Below are 22,533 nucleotides of genomic sequence, written 5' to 3'. Positions count from 1 at the left end.
TATCCCTCCATTCCCGTTTCACTCATATGCCTATCTAACTGCATCTTAAACGAGTCCAACGTGCCTGCCTCCACCACCCTACTCGGTAGCGCATTCCAGACCCCCACAACTCTCTGTGTAAAGAACCTTCCTCTTACCTCCAAATTATACCTCCCCCCCCTCACCCTTAATTGATGACCTCTTGTGTTCGTACCCAGTCTAGGGAGCAGTCTCTCACTATTAACTCTATCTATTCCCTTCAGTATCTTATATACCTCTATCATGTCCCCTCTCAATCTCCTTCTTTCCAAGGAGAATAGCCCCAGTCTCTTCAGTCTCTCCTCGTAACCCAGTCCCCCCATGCCAGGCAACATCCTGGTAAACCTCCTCTGCACCCTTTCCAGAGACTCCACGTCCTTCCGGTAATAAGGTGACCAGAACTGGACGCAGTACTCCAAATGCGGTCTAACCAACGTTCTGTATAACTGAAGCATTAGACGGCAGCTTTTATACTCTAAGCCCCTTCCTATAAAGGCTAACATCCCATAAGCCTTCCTAACAACGTTCTCCACTTGTGACACAACCTTCATGGATTTGTGGACCTGCACTCCCAGGTCTCTCTGTACATCTATACTCCTAATCGGCCTACCTTTTATCACATAACTCCTCTCTGCATTATTCCTTCCAAAATGCATCACCTCGCATTTGTCAGGATTAAATGCCATCTGCCACCTATCTGCCCACTGCACCAACCTATCTATATCCTGTTGTATCACCTGACAATCCAGTTCTGTACCCGCCAACCCTGCCATCTTGGTGTCATCAGCAAACTTGCTGATCACACCACCTACTCCCTCTTCTAAGTCATTTATGTAGACTACAAAGAGGAGAGGTCCCAGTACCGAGCCCTGCGGCACACCACTGGTCACTGGCCTCCAGCCCGACAAGGTACCCTCCACAACTACCCTCTGTCTCCTATTTCCCAACCAGTTCTCAATCCACCTAACTACCTGGCCTCGTATCCCATGCGCCTTAACCTTTTCTACCAGCCTACCGTGAGGGACTTTGTCAAACGCCTTACTGAAATCCATGTAGATGACATCAACGGCTCTCCCATCGTCAACCGTTTTTGTCACCTCCTCAAAGAATTCCACCAGATTCGTAAGGCAAGACCTCCCTCTAACAAAGCCATGTTGCGTATCCCTAATCAGATCGCAACGGTCCAAATGCTCATACATCCTACCCCTAAGTATTTTTTCCATTAACTTCCCTACCACCGACGTCAAACTCACTGGCCTATAATTCCCAGGGTTATCCCTACTACCTTTTTTGAACAACGGGACCACATTTGCTACCCTCCAGTCTTCTGGGACCTCACCTGTGTCCAAAGAAGAGACAAAGATGTGCGCCAGAGGCCCAGCAATTTCATCTTTCGCCTCCCTAAGCAGCCTGGGATAAATACCATCAGGCCCCGGAGCTTTATCCGTCCTTACGCTACCTAAAAGCCCTAGCACTTCCTCTCTCGTAATAACTATATCCTGCAACTGAACCTCCGCTCCCTCCAAGAGACCGCACGATTCCGAACCCCTCTCCTTCGTGAATACCGACGCAAAGTATTCATTCAGGAGCTCCCCCATTCCCTCCGACTCAATACACAACTCTCCACTCTTGTCCCTAAGAGGACCAATTTTCCCTCTAACTACTCTCTTGCCTCTAATATAGGAATAAAATGCCTTAGGATTATCCTTAATCCTACCGGCCAAAGCCATCTCATGCCCTCTCTTCGCCCTTCTAATTCCCCTTTTTAGCTCCCTCCTACTCTCTCTATATTCCTCCAGCGCACACTCCGTACCCATTTGTTTTGACCTATCATACGCCTCCCTCTTCTTCCTAACCAAGTCTTCAATATCCCCTGTAAGCCACGGCTCTCTAATCCTACCTTTCCCATCCTTTCGCTTAACCGGAACAAACCTCCCCTGCAACCATTTCATTTTGTCCCTAAAAGCCTCCCACTTGCCAACCGTGGACTTGCCAGCTAACAGTCCCTCCCAGTCAGTTTGCTGCAGCTCCCTCCTAATCCTGCCATAGCTCGCCTTTCCCCAGTTCAGCACACTCCCGCTTGGACGGCACTCGTCCCTTTCCATTTTTATCCTAAAGTAGACGGACTTGTGGTCACTGTTCGCCACATGTTCGCCTACCTCTACCTCACCCACCTGCCCTGGCTCGTTTCCCAACACTAAATCCAGTATAGCCCCTCCCCTAGTCGGGCAAGTTACATACTGTTCTAGCGACCCTTCCATAACACATTTCACAAACTCCTCTCCCTCCATACCCCCAGCTCTAGGCCCCCTCCAATTCACTCCGGGAAAATTAAAATCACCCACTACAACCACTCTATTCTTTCTGCACCTGTCCAAAATACCCCTGCAAATTCCCTCCTCCACTGACTTTGGGCTGTTGGGTGGCCTATAGTACACCCCTAGCAGTGTGATCTCTCCCTTTTTATTCCTCAACTCCACCCACATCGACTCAATCCCTATCTCTTCCATATCGCCCTCCCTCTGCACTACTGTGATGTTTTCCTTGACTAACAGTGCCACCCCTCCACCTCTCTTCAACCCTCCTCTGTCACACCTAAAACACCTGTACCCAGGAACATTCAGCTGCCAGTCCTGCCCTTCCCGTAACCACGTCTCCGTTACAGCCACCACATCCAACTGCCTCACAAACATCAAGGCCCTAAGCTCATCCGTTTTCCCTGCCACACTCCTAGCATTGAAACAGACACAGTTCAACCCACAAATGTCCCTCGGAACCACCTTCTCCCTTATAATTTTCCTTTCACCCGTCTCTCTCCCAGCCACCTCCCCACCCCCCTTCCCTATTAGTTTAAATCATTCCTGAACACCCCAGCTAACCTCCCTGCTAAGACACTAGTCCCCCTCCCGTTCAAATCCTCCCCACCCCTCCTGTACAGTTGCCTTTCTCTCCTAAACACCTCCCAATGATCTACATAAGTAAACCCCTCTACCCTACACCAGTCCCTCAACCATGCATTCAACTGCATGATCTCGTCATTCTTAGCCCTGCTCATACTGGGCAGCAACCCAGACAGTGCCACCCTAGAGGTCCTGCCCTTTAGTTTGGCCCCCAACTCCCTAAATTGCCTACGGACCTCTCCCCTACTCCTCCTTCCTATATCCCCCTCCCCTACGTGTACTATGACCTCTGCCTGGGTCCCCTCCCCTTTCAAAATTCCCTCTACCCTTTCCATTATATCTTTTACCCCTGCTCCAGGGAGGCAGACCACCATCTTGGAGTCGCGCCCTTGCCCACAGAACCTCCTATCAATCCCTCGGACCCTCCCATCCCCTACCACTATCACCTTACCAGACCCTTTCCGTCCCTCTAAATCAGTCTCCCCTTCCTTCCTATTTTTCTGTGCCCCTGCCGACGAACCTTGGGGGGCCTCCGGGGAGGCCGGGGGACCCTGACTACTCTTCTTCTTCCTCTTTCCCCTCCTAACAGTCGTCCATCCTCCCTTCTCTTCCGCCCTTGAGACCTCCTCCTGCTCATGTTTCCCAGCCATTATCTCCTCATTCTCCCTAACTAGAAACGCATCTTCCAGTCGCCCCTCGAGTTGCCTGATCCGGGCCCTCAATCGCTGCAGTTCTAAACATTTACTGCAGATGTGTACCTTGGGGACCCGTGACACCACCAGGAACTCCCACATGTGGCACCGGACGCAACTTACATTCCTCCCTATATTCCCTGCCATTTCCCAACCTCCTGTAAGCGCCCAAGGTAGGAATCTGTCACTCGCCTTCTCTAAGCCTACTCTCGCCTCAGCCCAGCAAGCCAAAGCCCTTCTCACTCAGTTCCCACTCACTCCGCTGCCCGCTCTATACTGCTACCCCTTTTTTATACCCCCCGCTCCCCCTTAACGACAATCCCCTGGCCTAACTTCCGGTACGGAAGTAAACTACACTCTAACAAGCCCCGAGAACCGGAAGTACAGGAAAAAAGCGGTTTTCACTTTAAATCAGTCACTCACCACAGCCACAGCCACCAGGTTCAATGCTCCAGAGAACAATGAGGTGGGTCCCCGGGTGAGTATCCGATTTATACCCCCCGCTCCCCCTTAACGACTATCCCCTGGCCTAACTTCCGGTACGGAAGTAAACTACACTCTAACAAGCCCCGAGAACCGGAAGTACAGGAAAAAAGCGGTTTTCACTTTAAATCAGTCACTCACCACAGCCACAGCCACCAGGTTCAATGCTCCAGAGAACAATGGCGTCCTTCTGCACTGTAAGGATTCTATGATTCCTCTATGAAAATTATTCTAACCCACTTTGTAATTAAAGGCAAGCTGTTAACAATTACTTTTCTCTTACTTACCTGAACTTGTGCTTTTGCACTGGTCCTTACATGAGAAGAAAATCTTGTTGAGCATCATCTCAATTTTTGACCTGTTGAGATTTTTAGCTCCCAATTTCTTGGAGAGTGCGTTCAATTTCTGCTACTTGATGTGCAAAAAAGATTTGCATTTATTTAGAGTCTTTCATGACCGCAGGACAAGCCAAAGCACTTCAGAGCCAATTAAATATTTTTATGTGTACTCACACTTGTCATCCAAGAAACGTGGTACCAAAGTGCACACAGTAAGCTGTCACAAGACCAATATTGATGATCAGATCATCTGTTTTTTAGATTTCGATTGAGGAATAGATATTAACCAGGATTATCTTCTGCTTGTCTTCAAAATAGTGCTGTTGGTCTTTTTCTGCCCAACTTGAGAGAAGATGGGGGCCTTGGTTTAATATTTCAGTCAAAAGACAGCACCCCTGACAGTACAGCACTATTTCACTGGAGTATCAATCTGGATTTTTGCATTTAGGGTTTGGGATTGGGACATGAATCCATGACTTTTGACTCTGAGAGTGTTACCACCACACCACGCCTGGTACGAGCAAGTTATTAAGTGATTTCCTGTATCAGATCAGACTGCACCTTTTGCAGGTTGCAACCTCGCAGCTTGTGATTTTGCAATTAGTTCTGGGGAGAAAAATTGAAAAGATAGTGGAACTGATAAAAGCTCAAATCACTGAAATGCCAAACACTGCTAAGTTGTATTGTGCCTGTCAATTCTAAATATCTTTATTATTATCACCGTCTCCCCATTTAGGGGAAAAATCTTTTCATGTGCTGCATGTTTGTCAAAGCATTTAAAGCCCATGCTATGTCATATAGGCATTGTTACAAAGGTTTCTGCTCTGTAGAGGTTTGCTAGTGTTGGGAACTGAGGCACATTTTAATGCCATTTTAACATCATTCAATTTCAGGTCAGTCAACACCTCCAAGCAATGAATCCCTACCACTGTCCAATTTTGATTCAGTTTTCCATTGTGCATTGGTCCAGTTTCAAATAAGTTGAAATTCCCAAGTTCCTTTTGCTTCTGGTAACAGAGGGAGATGAATTTCATTCCATCACGCAAGGTTATAGAGGTCTGTGGCACAGAAAAAGACCTTCAGCTCATCGTGTCTGCACTGGCCAAAGACAAGCCACCTAACTAATCTAATCCCATTTCTCACCATTTAACCCATAGTCTTGTGCACTTGCGATGCCAAGGCATATATCTAAATACTTCCTAATTGTTATGAGGGTCTTTGCCTTCACCACGCTTTCAGGTTATGAGTTCCAGACTTCTGACACCCTGTAGGTGGAAAAGTATTTCTTCCTATCCCCTCTAAACCACCTATCCTTTATCAATGACCCCCTGGAATCTAAGGGGAAAAGGTTCTTCCTGTCTACTCTATCTATATCCTCCTAATTTAATGCATCTCAATTATGTCCCCACTCAGTCTCCTCTGCTCCAAGAAAAACAACCCCACTCTGTCCAAATCTCTCTTCACCCTTAAAACTCTCCAGTCCGGGCAACATCCTGGTAAATCTCGTCTCTACCCTTTCCAATGCTGTTGCATCCTACCTGTAATGTGGATTCCAGAACTGCACACAATGCTCTAGCTGTGGTCTAACCAACATTTTATACATTTCCAACATAACCTCCCTGATCTTGAGTTCATTGCCCAGCGAATGAATGCAAGTATACCGCATTCTTTCTTAACCACTTCATGCACCTGTGTAGTTGACTTTCATCCTGAAGAGGAAAGATTGTGCTCTGCTCGGTGCTCAGTCTACCTAATATATCCATTATTGAAATGAATGAAATATGCATTATTGAATACAGGACAGAAACAGGCCATTAGATCAATCAGACCTACACCGATCTCCCCCGCATAAACTACTTAGTCAAATTCCACTTGTTAAATTTTTTACAAAATTATCAGAGGCTATGTACGGTGTGCTTTTTTCTAAGCAGCAACAATTTGTTACCACAGAAAATATTTTACCCCTCATTACTATTTCTTTTGTCTTTGCAGGGTTAATTGAGTTAGTTGTTTGATAGTGCTGTGGACAGCGCTTATTGTCAAAAATATGGAATGTATTTTTGAAACCAATTTTTCTATTCAAATTAATGAATCCAAAATATCCATATCCTGCAGCTTAAATGCAGATAACCACTAGTCTAAGTGAAATAAATTGTAGATTTGCAGTTATGTAAGATCTAAGTGAAGAATGCCATTATCGTTAATAGTGTTATTTGGATTGTTATACAGGAATGGCTACAAATTTCTTTACTGCTCTGCCCGTGCAATAGGAATGGCAGATATAACCAGAGGATACTTACACTGGGTTAATGACAGAGGCACTGTGCTTCCCAGAGGACCTCTTCTGCTGGCTCCGAGTAGTTTGATTTCAGCATTACACAGGTAATGATTCTTTATAAGTATTTGTGTATTTTATCAATAACAATGTTGCTATCATTTAGTCACGTCTGCCAATCTAATTAATTGTGTTTTAACTATCACTTAAGTTTCAAGGTCCAGTCATATGATTTAATGTTTATTTATTAGTGTCACAAGCAGGCTTACATTAAAACTGCAGTGAAGTTACTGTGAAAACCCTCACGTCGCCACACTCCAGCACCTGTTCGGGTACACTGAGGGAGAATTTAGCATGGCCAATACACCTAACCAGCATGTCTTTTGGAATGTGGGAGGAAACCGGAGCACCTGGAGGAAATCCATGCAGACACGGGGAGAACGTGCAGATTCTGCACAGATAGTGATCCGAGCTGGGAATCGAACCCAGGGCCCTGACGCTGTGAGGCAGCAGTGCTAACCACTGTGCCACCATGCTGCCTGAAGAGGGAAATTACTGTGTTTGCACTTTAAATAACAACTTCTGCCTTTTTATAATGTCACAGCAAAGTTCATGAAAAATTTGGAGAATTTCACTGTTGCTTGTAGCAGCGAAAATCTCAACATAATTCTCAGCAAACACCCCCAGTAACTCAATCTTGGAAAATCTAATTTTCCCTTATGTTTTTCTAAGGATCATAACTATTAAACAGCATCAATAACCAACAAAAGTTTTTCAATGATAACTTGGAACCTTCAAATAGGTATTGCATTGTGTTGGTGATTTTTATTTGTAAGTAGGCAAACTTTTATCAGAAATTTAGTTTCAAATATTAAAAAAAATAAAAATACAACAGTTGCAGCACTTGCATAGTCTTGAATTTGGCCCATGAATAGTTTTATAATTTATTGTTTATACTTCTGGTAGTTTCAGTGACTTTCCAACATTTTTAAATTCAAAATTTTATAATCCAGATCATCTCAAATGTACATAGCGAGGGTTAATTAAGTTTCATAGTGTTTAGTTTTCAGGGCTGTGTTGTCTCCTATGGTCCTAAAATAGTGCACATGTAATACATGCACAGTTCTGACTGGAAATGTGTTGCCTGCAAATTGAGTAACAGTAAACAAAAGGTAGTTGCAGATGCACATAGAGGACTTAATGCCTGCTTCAGGTCCTCGTTGCAAAATAGTTGCGTACTAGATGTGTCAGAGAAGATCCATTCTAGACATCATCTATATTAAAAAAAAATTGAGTATTTACCATGTCAACAATTAATCGTTGATGCTTCCTATCCTGATATCGTCAATGTCTGGGCTCCCAAGCGCCACCCCCATCCCCTCTCTTCTGATGCCCAATGTTTCTTACCTCTGATCCCAACCCACAACAAGCTATTCATTTGGTTATGCTACAATCCCAGTTAATAGAACTGGATGGGAAGATCCCAGAATGGGACCCTGGCTCAAAATCTCAATTTTTACTTTTTTAATAAAGCATGGCGGAACAGAGTCACGGGACCCTTAATTAGTTTTAACAACAAGAAAAAAATGCTTAAACATGAAAAAGTTGGATTATGATGCAATGCTTTTACTCTCCTCTTCATTTAATAATTGCATGCAGTTTTTAAGATTAACATGAATTACATTTTAAACTACAATGGCCTCATTAACACACACAGTTGCTTTTTAAGCACACAATATGACTGTGATCAAGTACACACTCTCCGCTCTGAGCCGAAGTTAGTGTCCGTGGATTTTTCCTCAGAATTCCCCCAGATGATTGTCATGAGAGTTTCCAAACTCCGCCCCAAAGATCACGCTTTAAACCTCCTTTCCTAATAATGCTTTCCCTTAGTAGTTTGCATCCTGAAATCCAGTCCAGATTTTTCATGTGACACTTTAAACAAAGCTTCTGCTCCAATTTTAACAGCGAATCCAGTCCGGATTTCCACCACACTCTCTAGACTTGCTTTGTCTTGACTGCTGTACAAACTGTTCACAATTGCTTTAATTTTTGATTCCCAGACACTCTTAAAATGGCATCAAACTTTTGATTTACCTTCAAAGTCTGCGTTCCCATTCTAAATCTGTTACTGCAATTGTCTCAGAGCACTTTGTTTGCTCTTCCTTGATTTCTTCTGAACAATACTTCAGTCTCTGTTCTCTTAATTCCAGTTGTCTTGAAACATCATTTCTGTCCCATTTCCCTGGTTACCTGGACAGTAACTAGTTTTTTTTAGGAAATCTAGCTCTTTGCAGCTCCATCCTGTCCAATCTTTCTACTGGCAGAGTTGAGAGATGGTAATCCCCTTGTGTCCTGCTTCCAATTGCAATATATTCAGCTAAAGCTAAATTGAAAACTGTTTCTACCTTACATGGGAGTCCAGTTGCTAAGCAGCCACTGCTGCTATTATTTATTCTTCACATTGTAATCCCCTCTAAGCTCAATAGAATCACAGTTGGAATTAAAACCGACCCCCACACATACCAATACCTACAAACACCTATTTCCAGCACAAATCTAACCAGAGGTTATTCCCTTTCAGGTTCAGAAACATTAAATTCAACAGACTTAAAATTATACCTTATTTCTTAAGTTTACCAATATGAATATAAATCCCTTAAAACTATTATTGTTTTCCTAACAATTATAGCACGTTAAAGAGAGTATTTCCTGGTTAATGTATTCTTGGATAATGGGTTAATTGGCACACTGTGAATTTTACACATGTTCATTGAGAGAACATCTCGTGTATAATATGGTTCAATATAGTGCCATAACTTGTTCCTTCTGCTTTCAGGGAAGTGATTGAGAAGAAACCAGAAGTGTTCAAAATTCATTGCTTGAACGACATCCGGAATTTATTTAATCCACATAGGTGTCCATTTTACGCTGCTTTTGGAAACAGGACTAACGTAAGTAAAGCATCTTTCGAAGTAAGAGACGAATGCACAAACAACCAGTCTTGCAATTAAATACTATTTTAATCTCATTTCTGCCATTTTCTGTGCTCATCTGCTCCACACATATACCATTCATCACAGTTAAAATAAAACTACTGAGCCCGTTATCCTTGCTGTGGATTTCTCAGGAGGATGTAGGTGTCTTGTGATCAGCTAATGGGAAATGCTTGCAGCCAAAAGAAGTGGAGAGTGTTGGTTATTCCATTTCTTCAAGGTGGAATGTTCATACCGCGCTTGCTAAAAGTTGATAAACCATCACAATTGAAGCCAGCAAATTTCATGCAACAGGCAAGTCTGAGGCCTGGGTTTTGTAACATTTTAACAGTGAAGTCAGCACTGTTTTTTTGCTAACCTGCCTGGCCAGTGTGATCTAAATGCTGCTTTCTGAACGTTTTTCCTCGTGACTGATGGATTTTATTCACGAGCTAAAAGTATTTTCTTAGAATTTTGATGGTGATTTTTTTTGTTATTGCTGGTATTCATTTGCAGGACGCTTATGCATACAAGCAAGTGCAAGTCCAAGAAAGCAGAATTTTCATTGTGAATCCCAAAGGAGAGTTAATCCAGGAACAAACTAAAAGCACCAAATCATCGTAAGTAGCTTTATCACTTGCACCCTTAAGAAGAGGGCATCTGTAAATTTATTTCATTTTGCCACTGATACAGTTTAGGAGTATTGAGAGGCAGTGAGCTCTGTTGATACAAAATACATTTCTTTGGGTTTGTTCCTTCTCCCAACTCATAAATTTCAATTTTTGTATGGTTTTCAGGATTTTGAACTAGGAGCGTAGGAAGAGATTGTAAGATATGGGAGCAGAATTAGGCCATTTGGCCTATCAAGTCTGCTCTGCCATTCAATCATTGCTAATATGTTTCTCAACCCTATTCTCCCACCTTTTCCCCGTAACCTATGATACCCTTACCAATCAAGAAATTATCTATTTCTGTCTTAAATACACTCAATGACCTGGCCTCCACAGCCTTCTGTGGCAATGAAGTCCTTAGATTCACCTCACTCTAGCTGAAGAAATTCATCTTCATTTCAGTTCTAAAGGATCATTCTTTTACCCTGAGGCTGTGCCCTTGGATCCTAGCCTCCACATTTTGTTCAGCCATTCAGTTAGGTCATAATTGATCAGTACTTCAGCTTCATTTACCCACCTTTGATCCATATTTTTATCCAAAAGTAGTGTATTGATCTTAGTCTTGAAAATTTCAAGTAACCTACCAGCTGTAGCCTTTTTGGAGAGTAAGTTCTAGAATTCCACTGCCATTTGTGCAGAGGAATTGTTTCCTTAACTCAGTCCTTAATTGTTTAGTTTGGATTTTAAAATTATGCCCTCTTCAGGATTCCGCCAGTAAAGGAAATACCTTCTTATTGAATCTCCTTTTCACTTGGTTAGATCATTCCTCTATCTTCTAATTGTAGGTGTACCGTGTTACAATGTATGAATCCCAAAATAATTTATTCTTCAATGATTTAAAAAATATTGCTACAAAGGAATTGGCTGTGACTACTTAACATTGCGGGCTTTTTCCTTTTCTCAGTAATGACAATGAGTATTGCTGAAAAAAAGTTTAAAGTTTATTTATTAGTATCACAAGTAGGCTTACATTAACATGGCGATGAAGTTACTGTGAAAATTCCAGAGTCAGCACCCTCTGGTGCCTGTTCGGTTACACTGAGGGAGAATTTAGCATGGCCACTACACCTAACCAGCATGTCTTTCAGACTGTGGGAGGAAACCCATGCAGGCATGGGGAGAACATGCAGATTCTGCACAAATAGTGACCCAAGCCAGAATTTGAATCCTGGTGTCTGGTGCTGTGAGACAGCAGTGCTAACCACTGTGCTGTGGTGGGACGTGCAGTTGAAGCTTGCCATTTTACAATCATCAGAACAGATGCAAGAATGTCAAATTTCAAAGGGTGCTGCAATTTATACTTCATTAGAAAAGGGTGTTGATTGGCTGACAAGTCAACTCTGGTTGAACGGTTTCCATGGAGAATGCATTTAAGAAAATCTGTCCTCAGGCTTCTGTTTGGTACCTCACAAGAGGTTATTGCAGAACGTAAGGGGGCATGGAGTTGGGGGTAGGGTGTTAGCGTGGATAGAGGATTGGCTGTCAAATAGGAGGCAGAGAGTGGGGGTCAATGGGTGCTATTCGGATTGGCGGTTGGTAACTAGTGGCGTGCCCCAGGGGTTGGTGCTGGGGCCTCAGCTATTTACCATTTATATAGATGATCTGGAGGAGGGAACCGAGTGTATGGTGTCAAAATTTGCTGATGACACCAAGATTGGTGGAACGGCAAATTGCGCGGAGGGTGTGGAGAGTCTGCAGAAGGATCTAGATAGGCTGGGCGAATGGGCCAGGAACTGGCAAATGGAATTTAATGTTGGCAAGTGCGAGGTGGTCCACTTTGGTAGGAATAATGGTAGGAAGGACTATTACTTACGTGGCGAAAAACTGCAGCAGGCGACGGTGCAGAGGGACCTCGGGGTCCTTGTGCATGAGTCGCAAAAACCCAGCCTGCAGGTGCAGCAGGTGGTCAGGAAGGCGAATGGGATGCTGGCCTTCATAGCGAGGGGGATTGAATATAAAAGTAGGGAGGTCTTGCTGCAGCTGTATAGGGCACTGGTGAGGCCGCAGCTGGAGTACTGTGTGCAGTTTTGGTCGCCGCACTTACACAAGGATATTTTGGCCTTGAAGGGAGTGCAGAGGAGGTTTCCTAGGCTGATACCAGAGTTGAGGGGGTTGAGCTATGAGGAGAGGCTGAATAAACTAGGCTTTTACTCATTAGAGTTTAGAAGAGTGAGGGGAGATCTCATTGAGACATATAAGATGATGAATGGGATGGATAGGATAGAGGTGGAGAGACTCTTCCTGCTCAGAAAGGACAGTAGGACTAGGAGGCACAGCCTCAAGATAAAGGGGGGGCGGTTTAGAACGGCGTTGAGGAGGAACTTCTTCACTCGAAGGGTGGTGAATCTCTGGAATTCTCTGCCCGTTGAAGTGGTGGAGGCTGCCTCGCTAAATATTTTTAAGACGCGGGTTGATGGGTTTTTGATAAGCGAGGGGATTAAGGGTTATGGGGAGAGGGCGGGAAAGTGGAACTGAGCCACGACAGATCAGCCATGATCTTATTGAATGGCGGGGCAGGCTCGAAGGGCTAGATGGCCTACTCCTCCTATTTCTTATGTTCTTAATCCAAATAAGGCGCAATGCCTGGACATATTCCTTTAGCCTGCAGAGGATATATCCCTGCATAGTAATATATGTAGCTCCTAGCAAGTGTACATGAGCCACATTGTGAGCTTCACCACTGATAATCTTAAGTTGGCTGTTGGTGTAATTCAACACCATGTGTCTCTTTTTCAGCAATACTCAAGTTGTGTATTAAACTATTTAACCATAATGAATGTAGTGAGCAAATAATTTGGTACTTAGGCAGGATAGAGTGCAATGGTAAAAAAGAGAATCTCGATAGAAATCTAATTTAAGGTAAGCACTACCGTAGAGTGTAACTGTCATATCTAGATAGCAGTTTGTTTATAATAGTGCTCCACATGATTTTCATGTTAACAGTTTGAACTTTGATGGTGTAGCGAGTTAATCCTGTGCTTCCATGTGTTGATTCCAATACAGGCATTGATTTCTGCCAGCAGCAAGAATTGAGACTCAGAAAGCTGTATGTTGTTGATAGTTATCACCTTGAAACTGCCATCTGAAATGGCAGATTCTGAAGGTTTTTTAAAAAAATGACAAAAGGTTTTGTGGGCAAAAGCATCTGTCCATATTAAAGTTTTCATCTTTTCCATCCCAACCTTCTTTTCTAAACAAAGTATTTGCAGCTCTTGAATTCAGTATGCCATGGGATTTCAAGTCATGCTCTCCACGATATTTATGCTTTAGATTAATAATCTAATATCATGACCACTGAGCTACCATGCTAGACTTGTTGACAGGTTTCTCAATCAGACTACGACCAATTCATGATAAATGACTCATCAATCATCTCATTTTTGCTATGTTAACTTTAGGGATGATGTGTTTAGCAGAATTGTTGAGGCAGCTTAAGGTTGCAGTGTGCCCTTGTCAGACAATTCCGCAGAGCAATATGTAATTTTAACATTGAGGAAATATACAATGGTATGGCCTTAATTTTGGGCTGTCTCTTGCCTACCACAATGTTTCACTGCTTGGTTGTAGTGCAATGAAGTGATGGAAAGTAAATGAGATTAAATTGTTCACGTGACGTGCCAAGAAGGCATTGATTGATTTAACCTATTGATTTGTTACTAGTGCTTAGATGGGATGTGTCTCAAAAGTGACATTGTGACATGTTTTATACCTCAGTAATGTACAATGTGAAATAATGTTTTGCAGCCATTTATCAAAATGTTCCTTATCCCCCTCAGGTATCCACGGTTGGGTGAGTTAGTGGAACACGTATTTCCACTAATAGCACAAGAAAGAAGCTCAGCTTTTCTTTACCCCGAATATAGCCATTTTGCATTTTGGCGGGAACCGCTTTGTCAACTGGACGCAGATGAGCTCAATGAACTTAAAATCACTAAAGAATAAAAAGACATTTGCTAGAAGATGTGAGCAACATGTAGGCATACCAGTGTCTTCAGTTCTAACATAGCACATTGGACTTCAAATCAGAAGTTACAGATCACAATGATGTGCAGAATCTATAACCTGTTTAACAGTTAAAGTACTAGTTGTAAGTATTAATCCAAGTGAAGTCAAGTGGGGTTTCTGTAGGTTCCACTTGTGATCAGTCTTGTATTACTGTTTCCCCATCTAGCTGCAATTGGAAAGTTAAGATTACTGGGTAAAGCACTTTGCACGCTGAAGACTTTGCGATACAATTGAAGATATATTACAGACTACGAATCCTTTGAAAAGCCATTGTGCTTATGGCACAGCACTTTCACCTCTATGGGAGAATTCTCATCTTTTATTGTATTTCTGTAAGGATGCAGATGACAATCTCTTATTTCCTAATCTATAGATTTCCGGTCCCCATGAAAACTGGAAATTTGATGCAATTCTCATGCAGAACCCTTGTTTCGGAGGCGTTACTTCTTCTCTGTTGCTCCCTATCTCACTACAGTTCATCACTCTGGTGCAATGGAGACTTGCTGTAATGCATAGATACCTAAATAAGCTGTGCCCAAATGTAGCAGAAAGGCATTTGCCTTATATGGCTGGAAATAGAAATCAAGCACTTGGACATTGGAGAGTGACTTCAATTTTTTTTGTCTGAACTGAGCAGAAGCCTGAAAACTGAGTGAGCTGGATTGAGTAACTGGAGGCCTTATCAAATAAAGGGAACAGCGGACTGAGTAGAAATGATTAGAGACCTGGCTATGAACAGAAGGGGAGAAGTTGGAATGAGGCAGTCAGATACCAAAACAGTAGATATGTGGAGGTAAGACAGACCAGAATAAGAGTAAGTGCATGAACCATAATGCCTGAGTGCAGTGTAGAACCTGGGGCTTTTCCCATGGTGCAGAAGTATAGCACAAGGCAAAGAAGAAAGTAGATGGAAAATAAACCAAATCTACAGCAGTGATAAGCAAAAAAAAATGCATTGCTCTCCTTTTAAATTGTTTTGTCAGGTATGCTGAGTATTTGGTTTGCCTCTCAGAAAGGAATTTAGAGTAATTGTCAGAAATTTTAAACTATACACTACAATGACACATCTTTAAAAAAAAACTTTCTTCATTCCTTTTTAGAACAGTGACACGTAGAACAAAGTCCTGATATATTTCCCGTAAATCGCATGGGGAGGAGGGGCATGCAGTCTGAGACCATTTGCCAGGGTGCATTGTAATTTTAGAAAATTCAGCATAAACAAAGATCTCTGTTCATTTTGATTTTTTTTGTTTGGGATTCACCATTTAAAGCAGATTTAAATTCAGCTTTTTTTGGCTTAGTTTGTTGTTTATAAAAACTGCATTTTCCTATCTGGAGTTGTTTCAGTAGAAAATGACCTCCATAATAAGTTGAACCCAAGTGCATTTTTATGCCACAACTTTTGCTCTGGCGTGGGAACAGTGAAATTTAGCAGGGAATAAGATCTTGGAGTATAAATGAGCAGAGTAAGCCATGAAGACCTTTTTATGTAAGGATGTTGTAATATTTTAGATCAACATGTTTAATGAACATATTGATCCATAGTTTGAATTGTATAAATTTGATTATAGTGTGATCCCAGCCCAAAAACACTTGATAAGAATGCTACTAAAACATGTAAGCTGCTAATTGAAGCTAATGAGCTCACAACTGCCAAACAAAACCTTGTCAATTTAAACTCTTGAACTTACTAACCTCGGTTACATTGAATGCTTGGATGAACTATGAGATGAAGTGTCATGTCAAAAGGAAGAATTTAGTTTTGTGAAAAAATCCTCTTTCTGCTGCTCAAATCCTTTGGCTTAGTTTGCAGCTGGTGATAGTGTAGCCATTAAGAACATACTCCAGTCCCTTGTGGGGGCTAGGTTCATGATGTTGAGACATATGTATGAGGAAATAAGAAAGATCTTATAGCAACACAGTCATAATATGGAACAATTAGTATGCAGTATAAGTTTGAAAGACCGGTGTTTTTCTGTCAAAATATGTTGGATTGCGTTTTGAGCTAAATGCAGGCGTTATATTGTTACCACTCAGCAAGTACTGATTGGACATTACTCGAACGGACCATTTGGAATGTATGCTCTTTCTGTGAAAGTTCAGATATTGCAAAGAACCACTTTTAGCTTTTTTTTCTATTTTAACTATGCTGCAAATACTGTCTGTGTGAAATGAGCTGATTTTTTATGGGTTTGTTTTTTTTGTAAGGCACAAATTACATAGCAGATGTTCACTTGATGTAACACTCCTGCTCTGGATCAGAGTCAAAGCACAGTGTAGCATAGAAAGCAAATGCTTAGAAGTAATGGTTCTCCTAATTGGCCTGGAAAATATTTGGCTTCTTGAAGTAATGCAAGATAATTTATTAAACCATCAGTTCTATGGGAGTTTTTTTTTGCAGTTATAAATGTTGGTTAAAGTAGACACAATCTTAAATGGTAAGTAATCTACATGCTCAATATTCAAATTTGTGATCCAAATTGGGGTTGCTGTTCTATGGCATCTGTTCTATGGCATGTTAAAATAAGTCCAAGTGAAAATTCAGAAAATCTCTCCATAATCAACCTGTAATATGGTGTATAAAAAGTAGCAGAATTTCTAAATATATTTGATTTGCTACATTGAAGTTACTGTAATTTATATGATTATTAAAGTGAATGTGTTTCAGATACTGCTGTTCGATATTTCTTAAGTATGGAATAATTAAAGAAATGAACTTGAGTTGTATGACTTGTTATTTTTATGGCAAGATGTCAAAATATTAGCATCTTGTTCTAATATTAAATAACACAGCAAAGAAATAAAAGTAATTAAATTTGCTAAATATTATGCACTGAGTATTCTACAGTGGGAGAAAAGAGCACTTTCACTTTTCACAATGAAAACATTAAGGATGCTCAGTTGAGATACAAACCGGGCCAGATTCTGAACAAAGGACTGTTTATTGTGTCCTAAAAATATCCCTTAACCTCTTCCTTCGAAGTCATTACCACATCAATCTCCAATTAAGCTTAACGAACTGAGTTTTAAAGGAAATTCAGAATTTTTTTTTTAGAAAAGCTTTTTATAGATCTTAATTTAAAACAGTTCTTAAATGCAGTTGGTTTGTCATGACCTGTTGCACAGCCATTCCATCCCATACCATAATTCTAACCATATCTTTGATTGTTTTCCTATGATGGCTTCCTTTGGGTAGTTGAAACCAGCCAGGGACTATCTGGCATGTAAAACAACTGAATCTTTGAACTGAGTGGCTGATAGTTCAGTGCTATTCAAATGCTGTGATGTAAGTCAATGGAAAGGAAACCTGCTGGCAAGAAGATGCATACAACAGGCCAGAACTTAACCTGTTCTGTTTGGATGCATGCCAGGTATGTTAATGCTAGATTACTGTCTTGGCACAGCATGCAGTAGAAAAACAAGAGCATGTCCGTCAGTGCCCTAGGCAGGAACAATGTACACTTTCACAGTGGACCTTTCAGCACTAGTCAGCAGATGGGATTGTACATTTGATAGCCATCTTTTAATACAAGAAGCTGGATGTATTTTGTTGCCACCTTTGAGAACAGGAAGTTGGAATTGGTTTTGTTGTTAGATTCAGAACTGTCCTGCACCATCATTCAAAGGAACCTTTCTTTTCTAACTAGATAATGTTTCTCAGTTCATTCTTGACCACTCACTGATTTAGTTACAGTTGTGTTGCATGTTTTCTGTTACTGCAGCACCTAAACTACATTACAGCAATGTAAAATTGAGAACTGCCCAATTAGCATTAACTTTGGCCAAGTGCAAAATCATGAAGGTTGTACCTGCGAGAGTCATCTCTAAGAATACATCACTGTATTCTCACTGGAATCGTAATCCAGAGACCCAAGACAAGATCCAAGGATCCGGGTTCAAATCCTGCTACAGCAGATGGTGAAATTTGAATTCAGTAACAATTTGGAATTAGAAGTCTAATGATGACCAACAAACCATTGTTGTAAAAACTCACCTGGTTCACTAATGTCTTTTAGGGAAGGAAATCTGCCGTCCTTACCTGGTCCAGTCTACATATGACTCTAAAACCACAGAATGTGGTTGATTTTCAAATGCACTGTGGCATGGAGGGTGGTTAGGCATGTGCAATAAATGGTGGCCCAGCTAATGGTACTCATCCCGTAAAATGAATAAAGTAAACTTTATTAGTTTATTATGTTTTGGACTGTTCACAGTAACTTCATTGCAGTGTTAATGTAAGGCTACTTGTGACACTAATAAATAAACCTTAAATTTAGATTAAACTGAAAGGGGTCATGTGACTTCTGAATTCTTTCTGTTAAGCCTGGTTTAGTCAAGGGGATTGACTGAGCAAGGCGCAATGTTCTCACACTTGCCCAGGGGCAAGAAGAATCACTGGGAGTGGGCGGTGGATTTGCAAAACTCTGAAAACTGTGATGGTCACATGAATTTACTCCCTGGTGAAACAGAATCGTAGAATTTACAGTGCAGAAGGCCATTTCTTTCATTGAGCCTGCACAGACAACAATCCCACATATTTACCTTCCTAATCCTCCTGACAATAAGGGGCAACTTTTATCATGGCCAATCAACCTAACCCACACATTTTTGGAAAGAAGTCAGAGCATCTGGAGGAAACACTCGCAGACACGGTTGGTGGTGGGGGATGTGCAAACTCCACTCAGACAGCGACCCAAGCCAGGAATTGAACCCAGGACCCTGGCGCTGAGGCAGCAGTCCCAACTGCTGTGCCACAGGAAGACATGAACTCACTGACAGCTGGAAGTGACTATAAATTGATTGCTAGAAGGACAGTAATTCTGTGGCGAGTGTGATGTATACGAAATACAGAAGAGGAGCATCCCTCTTTGTGGTTTACAGTATGTTACCTTAAAAAAATGGTGTGTAGTCAATAATAGTGCTTTTAATCACTTGTTGCAGTGAAAGTTTTAGAAAGTGAAAACTGTCTTGTCATGTTTTTCAGCTATTAACTGGAAGTTCAAATTCCTTTTTAAATATTGGTTTTGCCAGGTATCGTAACAAATAATACTCCTTATATTACTTTTGCCCAGCATTGCAATATAGCCAAAATCATACAATATTCCATCCTATGAAAGCGCTCCGCTCCTTTGGTTTTTGTTACGAGAACGAAAAACAAGCAGATGTAATTGTAGAGCACTTTCTATGGACATCTGTCATTGGGCAATGATCTAACTCTAAATTCGCTGAACATATTGCCTGTGTTTGGGGCAGCAATGTAGGCAATAACCTAGGAAAAAAGCATAGCCTGAAACAGTGACCTTCCTTGCCTTTTGGGTTCCATACTGCACTAATTGTTTTTACTAAACTATCAAGGACAGTCACGCATGCAGGAAATTCAAATGCTAAAATAATTTGATTCCATTTGAACATGTAACTAGTTTAATTTCAAACGATATGTTTATTGCAAACATTAAATTAAACAGTAGAAAATGTGAATTTAATTTACAGAAAATAGCACCATTACTTGTTCAAAAAGTTTAGTTCCATATGTTCAAAGATGTACACTAATATACAAAATAAAGAGGACTTCAAGTTCATATGTATGTTGAACAGTTCTTCAATATCAGTTACAAAATGACTGAATTGCAATGCAATGCTAGCATTTATTACTAAAAAGTTAAACAATTATACTTTCTCATTTTAGTACTTTCTTGACAAAAAGTGTTTTAAACTTCTACAAATGTTGTGGCAGTTTGATGCTTTATCTTGAACAAGTGTCACTTTCCCCAAAATGTTGTCACTTGTTCAAAAATTTGGTAGATTGCTTCTGCCTGTTCAAAATTTGAATTTTTTTTGCTTAACACAGCTAATTTCATTTAAATACACTCATCCATAAAACAGTCCTTGACCTTTTACAACCATTCATTTAACATTTTAAAATGACATCTAAGATCCCATTTTAGTCTCTGCCACAGAACTGTGATTGAACTTTACAGATCCAGCAAAGCACTAGTTTAACAAGTGTTTTTTTTTGGTGGAGGATATGGACATGGACATGATGTTCAAATCTTGGAGTTGGCAACTGGTAAAAGCTTATGTGAAGACCTTTCATCTTGTTCAAACCTTGAATATCACTCCATTGTTAAAGACAACTGAACCAGTGGACCATCATTAATAAACTAGGTGAAACTTTGTAAGCCTCGACCACAGATTTGCACGCACCCTTGCATGCACACTTTTGCTCCCTCGTTTCTCAATTTGATATTTACTAGTGCTTGAATCTAGCTAATTGCTTTTTATCTGTGTTGCATACACTATCTGAATCTTTGGATATTTAGGCTGAAACAATGCAGTGACTAATGTACACAATTTCATCCATTGTTTCATGAGTAAACAAATGTTGGCACAGATTCTGTAACGTTAGCCAGTATTTAGGATGAAGGTCAATTGACAAAATTAATTTAAGGTTTATATTTAAAAAAAACACTGGCATCTGCATGGATGTTTTCTGCTACCTGAGTCAATATGTTTACTATTATGAATAAAACAAAACCTTTGGTTTTATTAGCTAATGTAATGTCTAACTGGCTAATGGTAGCTTACATCCTGATGACCAGACTAGTGAGCAGTGATGGTGCCAGTATAATACAGATCATGTAACTAATGCAAAATGTTTTTCAGCTCAAACATTGAGATTTTCTCCTAGCCACGCCATCAGGTTGTACTTGATGCTGTTTAGTATGACGCATTTTGTTATTTCATGAGGCACTTGTTTTAAGGAAAAGAATTCTTGAGGTTAAATAGACATTTAACTGCAACATTTCTTTGAAAATCCCATAAAATCCTTAGCCCTTTAACCCTTTGAGCACGGAGACCAAGCCTTCTAAGTACAAATGTATTTTTGCATGAACTATATAAAATTGGAAGTTTCTGAAAATGTGTGTTACAAAATAGAATTATAGGTACAAAAGCAGTGAATACTTAAATCTGTATTCTATATTTTTTAAAAATGGTATCGTCAAAATTGCAGTATTTTTCTCGTTCTCAAAGGGTTAATACATGCATATCAAAGGCGATGCTTTCTGAAGATGTAACCATACTTGAATAGGCAGCAAACCGAATTTGTGGGGTTTTTTTAAAGTGGTGATTTATAAATCCAGATTACCACAGACCCATTTTTGGTTTGACCTGCCAAATGTTTGCATTTGAAGTGAATATTTCCAGTTAGGTCACGGTTTGCTCTACAAGAAGCATTTTTAATCAGATGATGGCCAGTTTCCTTCAGTTCTAGCTGTTCTCAAAATTACCTGGGCTTTGTCAACTGTGCATTGGTGAATCATTCAGCAGAACGCCACTGAATGTAGAGTGTAGCTCCTCCGTTCCCGCATAAGCTAATTTTCCCGACATGACGACAACGCTGACTTCATCGCCAGGTTTCAGACTAAGAATTAGGCTGAAAACGGCAAGGCCACCTCCTGGATGATTCTCGATTTTATCCACGGCAATTTCTAACAGTTCAGTCCTGTAGCCAGCTGTGTCCACTTGTGCAACGCTCACGTTGGATACAGTTAGCACAGCCTCGATGCGCTCATTTCTCTGTGGAGTTAGCACAGCACTAATGAAGTACTGTCCGCTGTAAGGAACGGTAAATATACCTGTAAAACAAATAAATTATAACCCAGTAGTGAGCACAGTTGTGGAAAAAAAACTTGAGAATCAAATGCTACAAGGGCACCTTAAATTTGCAGTAATGCCTTTAAGCTGGTAAAATATTCCAAAGTGTTTCATGCGAGTGAAACAAAATTTGACACCTAGCCACATTAGGAGTCGTTAGGACAGATGACCAAAAGCTTGCTCAAAGAGGTACGTTTTAAAGGAGCATCTTAACACAGTTAAGAAAAGCGCAGAGGTTTAGTGGGGGAAGAACTTATGACCAAGGCTGTTGAAGGCACAGCTATTAATAGTGAGAAATTGGGGATGCATAGAAGACCCCTGTATTAGAGATGGGAGGGCATAAGGTGATAAAGTGATTGAACAAAAGGATGAGAATTGTAGATCTGTGACATTACTGGATCAATCTTCAATAAATAGATCATTTTAGTACCCAGAAAATGGCACAATAGCCATTCTCTAGAATGTTCATTTGCAAAAACGCATTTGTCAGAAATCATGGGAGCTTTGGATGTGTAGTTGA

At 40.9% G+C, this 22,533-nt stretch overlaps 2 protein-coding genes across 2 annotated transcripts in view; one reads left to right on the top strand and one right to left on the bottom strand.

Annotated features, from left to right (window-relative positions):
• LOC145353864 (phosphatidate phosphatase LPIN2-like) overlaps nucleotides 1-17,076 on the top strand; it is a 61,050-nt gene extending 43,974 nt beyond the window's left edge. The window contains exons 16-19 of the mRNA XM_080204767.1: nucleotides 6,661-6,813; nucleotides 9,546-9,660; nucleotides 10,198-10,301; nucleotides 14,129-17,076. Coding sequence (XP_080060893.1) covers nucleotides 6,661-6,813; nucleotides 9,546-9,660; nucleotides 10,198-10,301; nucleotides 14,129-14,294 — 538 coding nt within the window. The 3' untranslated portion in view covers nucleotides 14,295-17,076. The remainder of the gene's footprint in view (nucleotides 1-6,660; nucleotides 6,814-9,545; nucleotides 9,661-10,197; nucleotides 10,302-14,128) is intronic.
• Nucleotides 17,077-19,802: 2,726 nt separating this feature from the next.
• emilin3b (elastin microfibril interfacer 3b) overlaps nucleotides 19,803-22,533 on the bottom strand; it is a 52,765-nt gene continuing 50,034 nt past the window's right edge. Inside the window, exon 7 of the mRNA XM_080204766.1 lies at nucleotides 19,803-21,994. Coding sequence (XP_080060892.1) covers nucleotides 21,657-21,994 — 338 coding nt within the window. The 3' untranslated portion in view covers nucleotides 19,803-21,656. The remainder of the gene's footprint in view (nucleotides 21,995-22,533) is intronic.

The sequence above is a fragment of the Carcharhinus amblyrhynchos genome, chromosome 16 (assembly GCF_965287045.1).
Source record: "Carcharhinus amblyrhynchos chromosome 16, sCarAmb.v2.hapA, whole genome shotgun sequence".
Classification (NCBI taxonomy): domain Eukaryota; kingdom Metazoa; phylum Chordata; class Chondrichthyes; order Carcharhiniformes; family Carcharhinidae; genus Carcharhinus; species Carcharhinus amblyrhynchos.
Note: the sequence above shows the minus strand (reverse complement) of the source record. Positions and strands in the feature narration are given on the sequence as shown.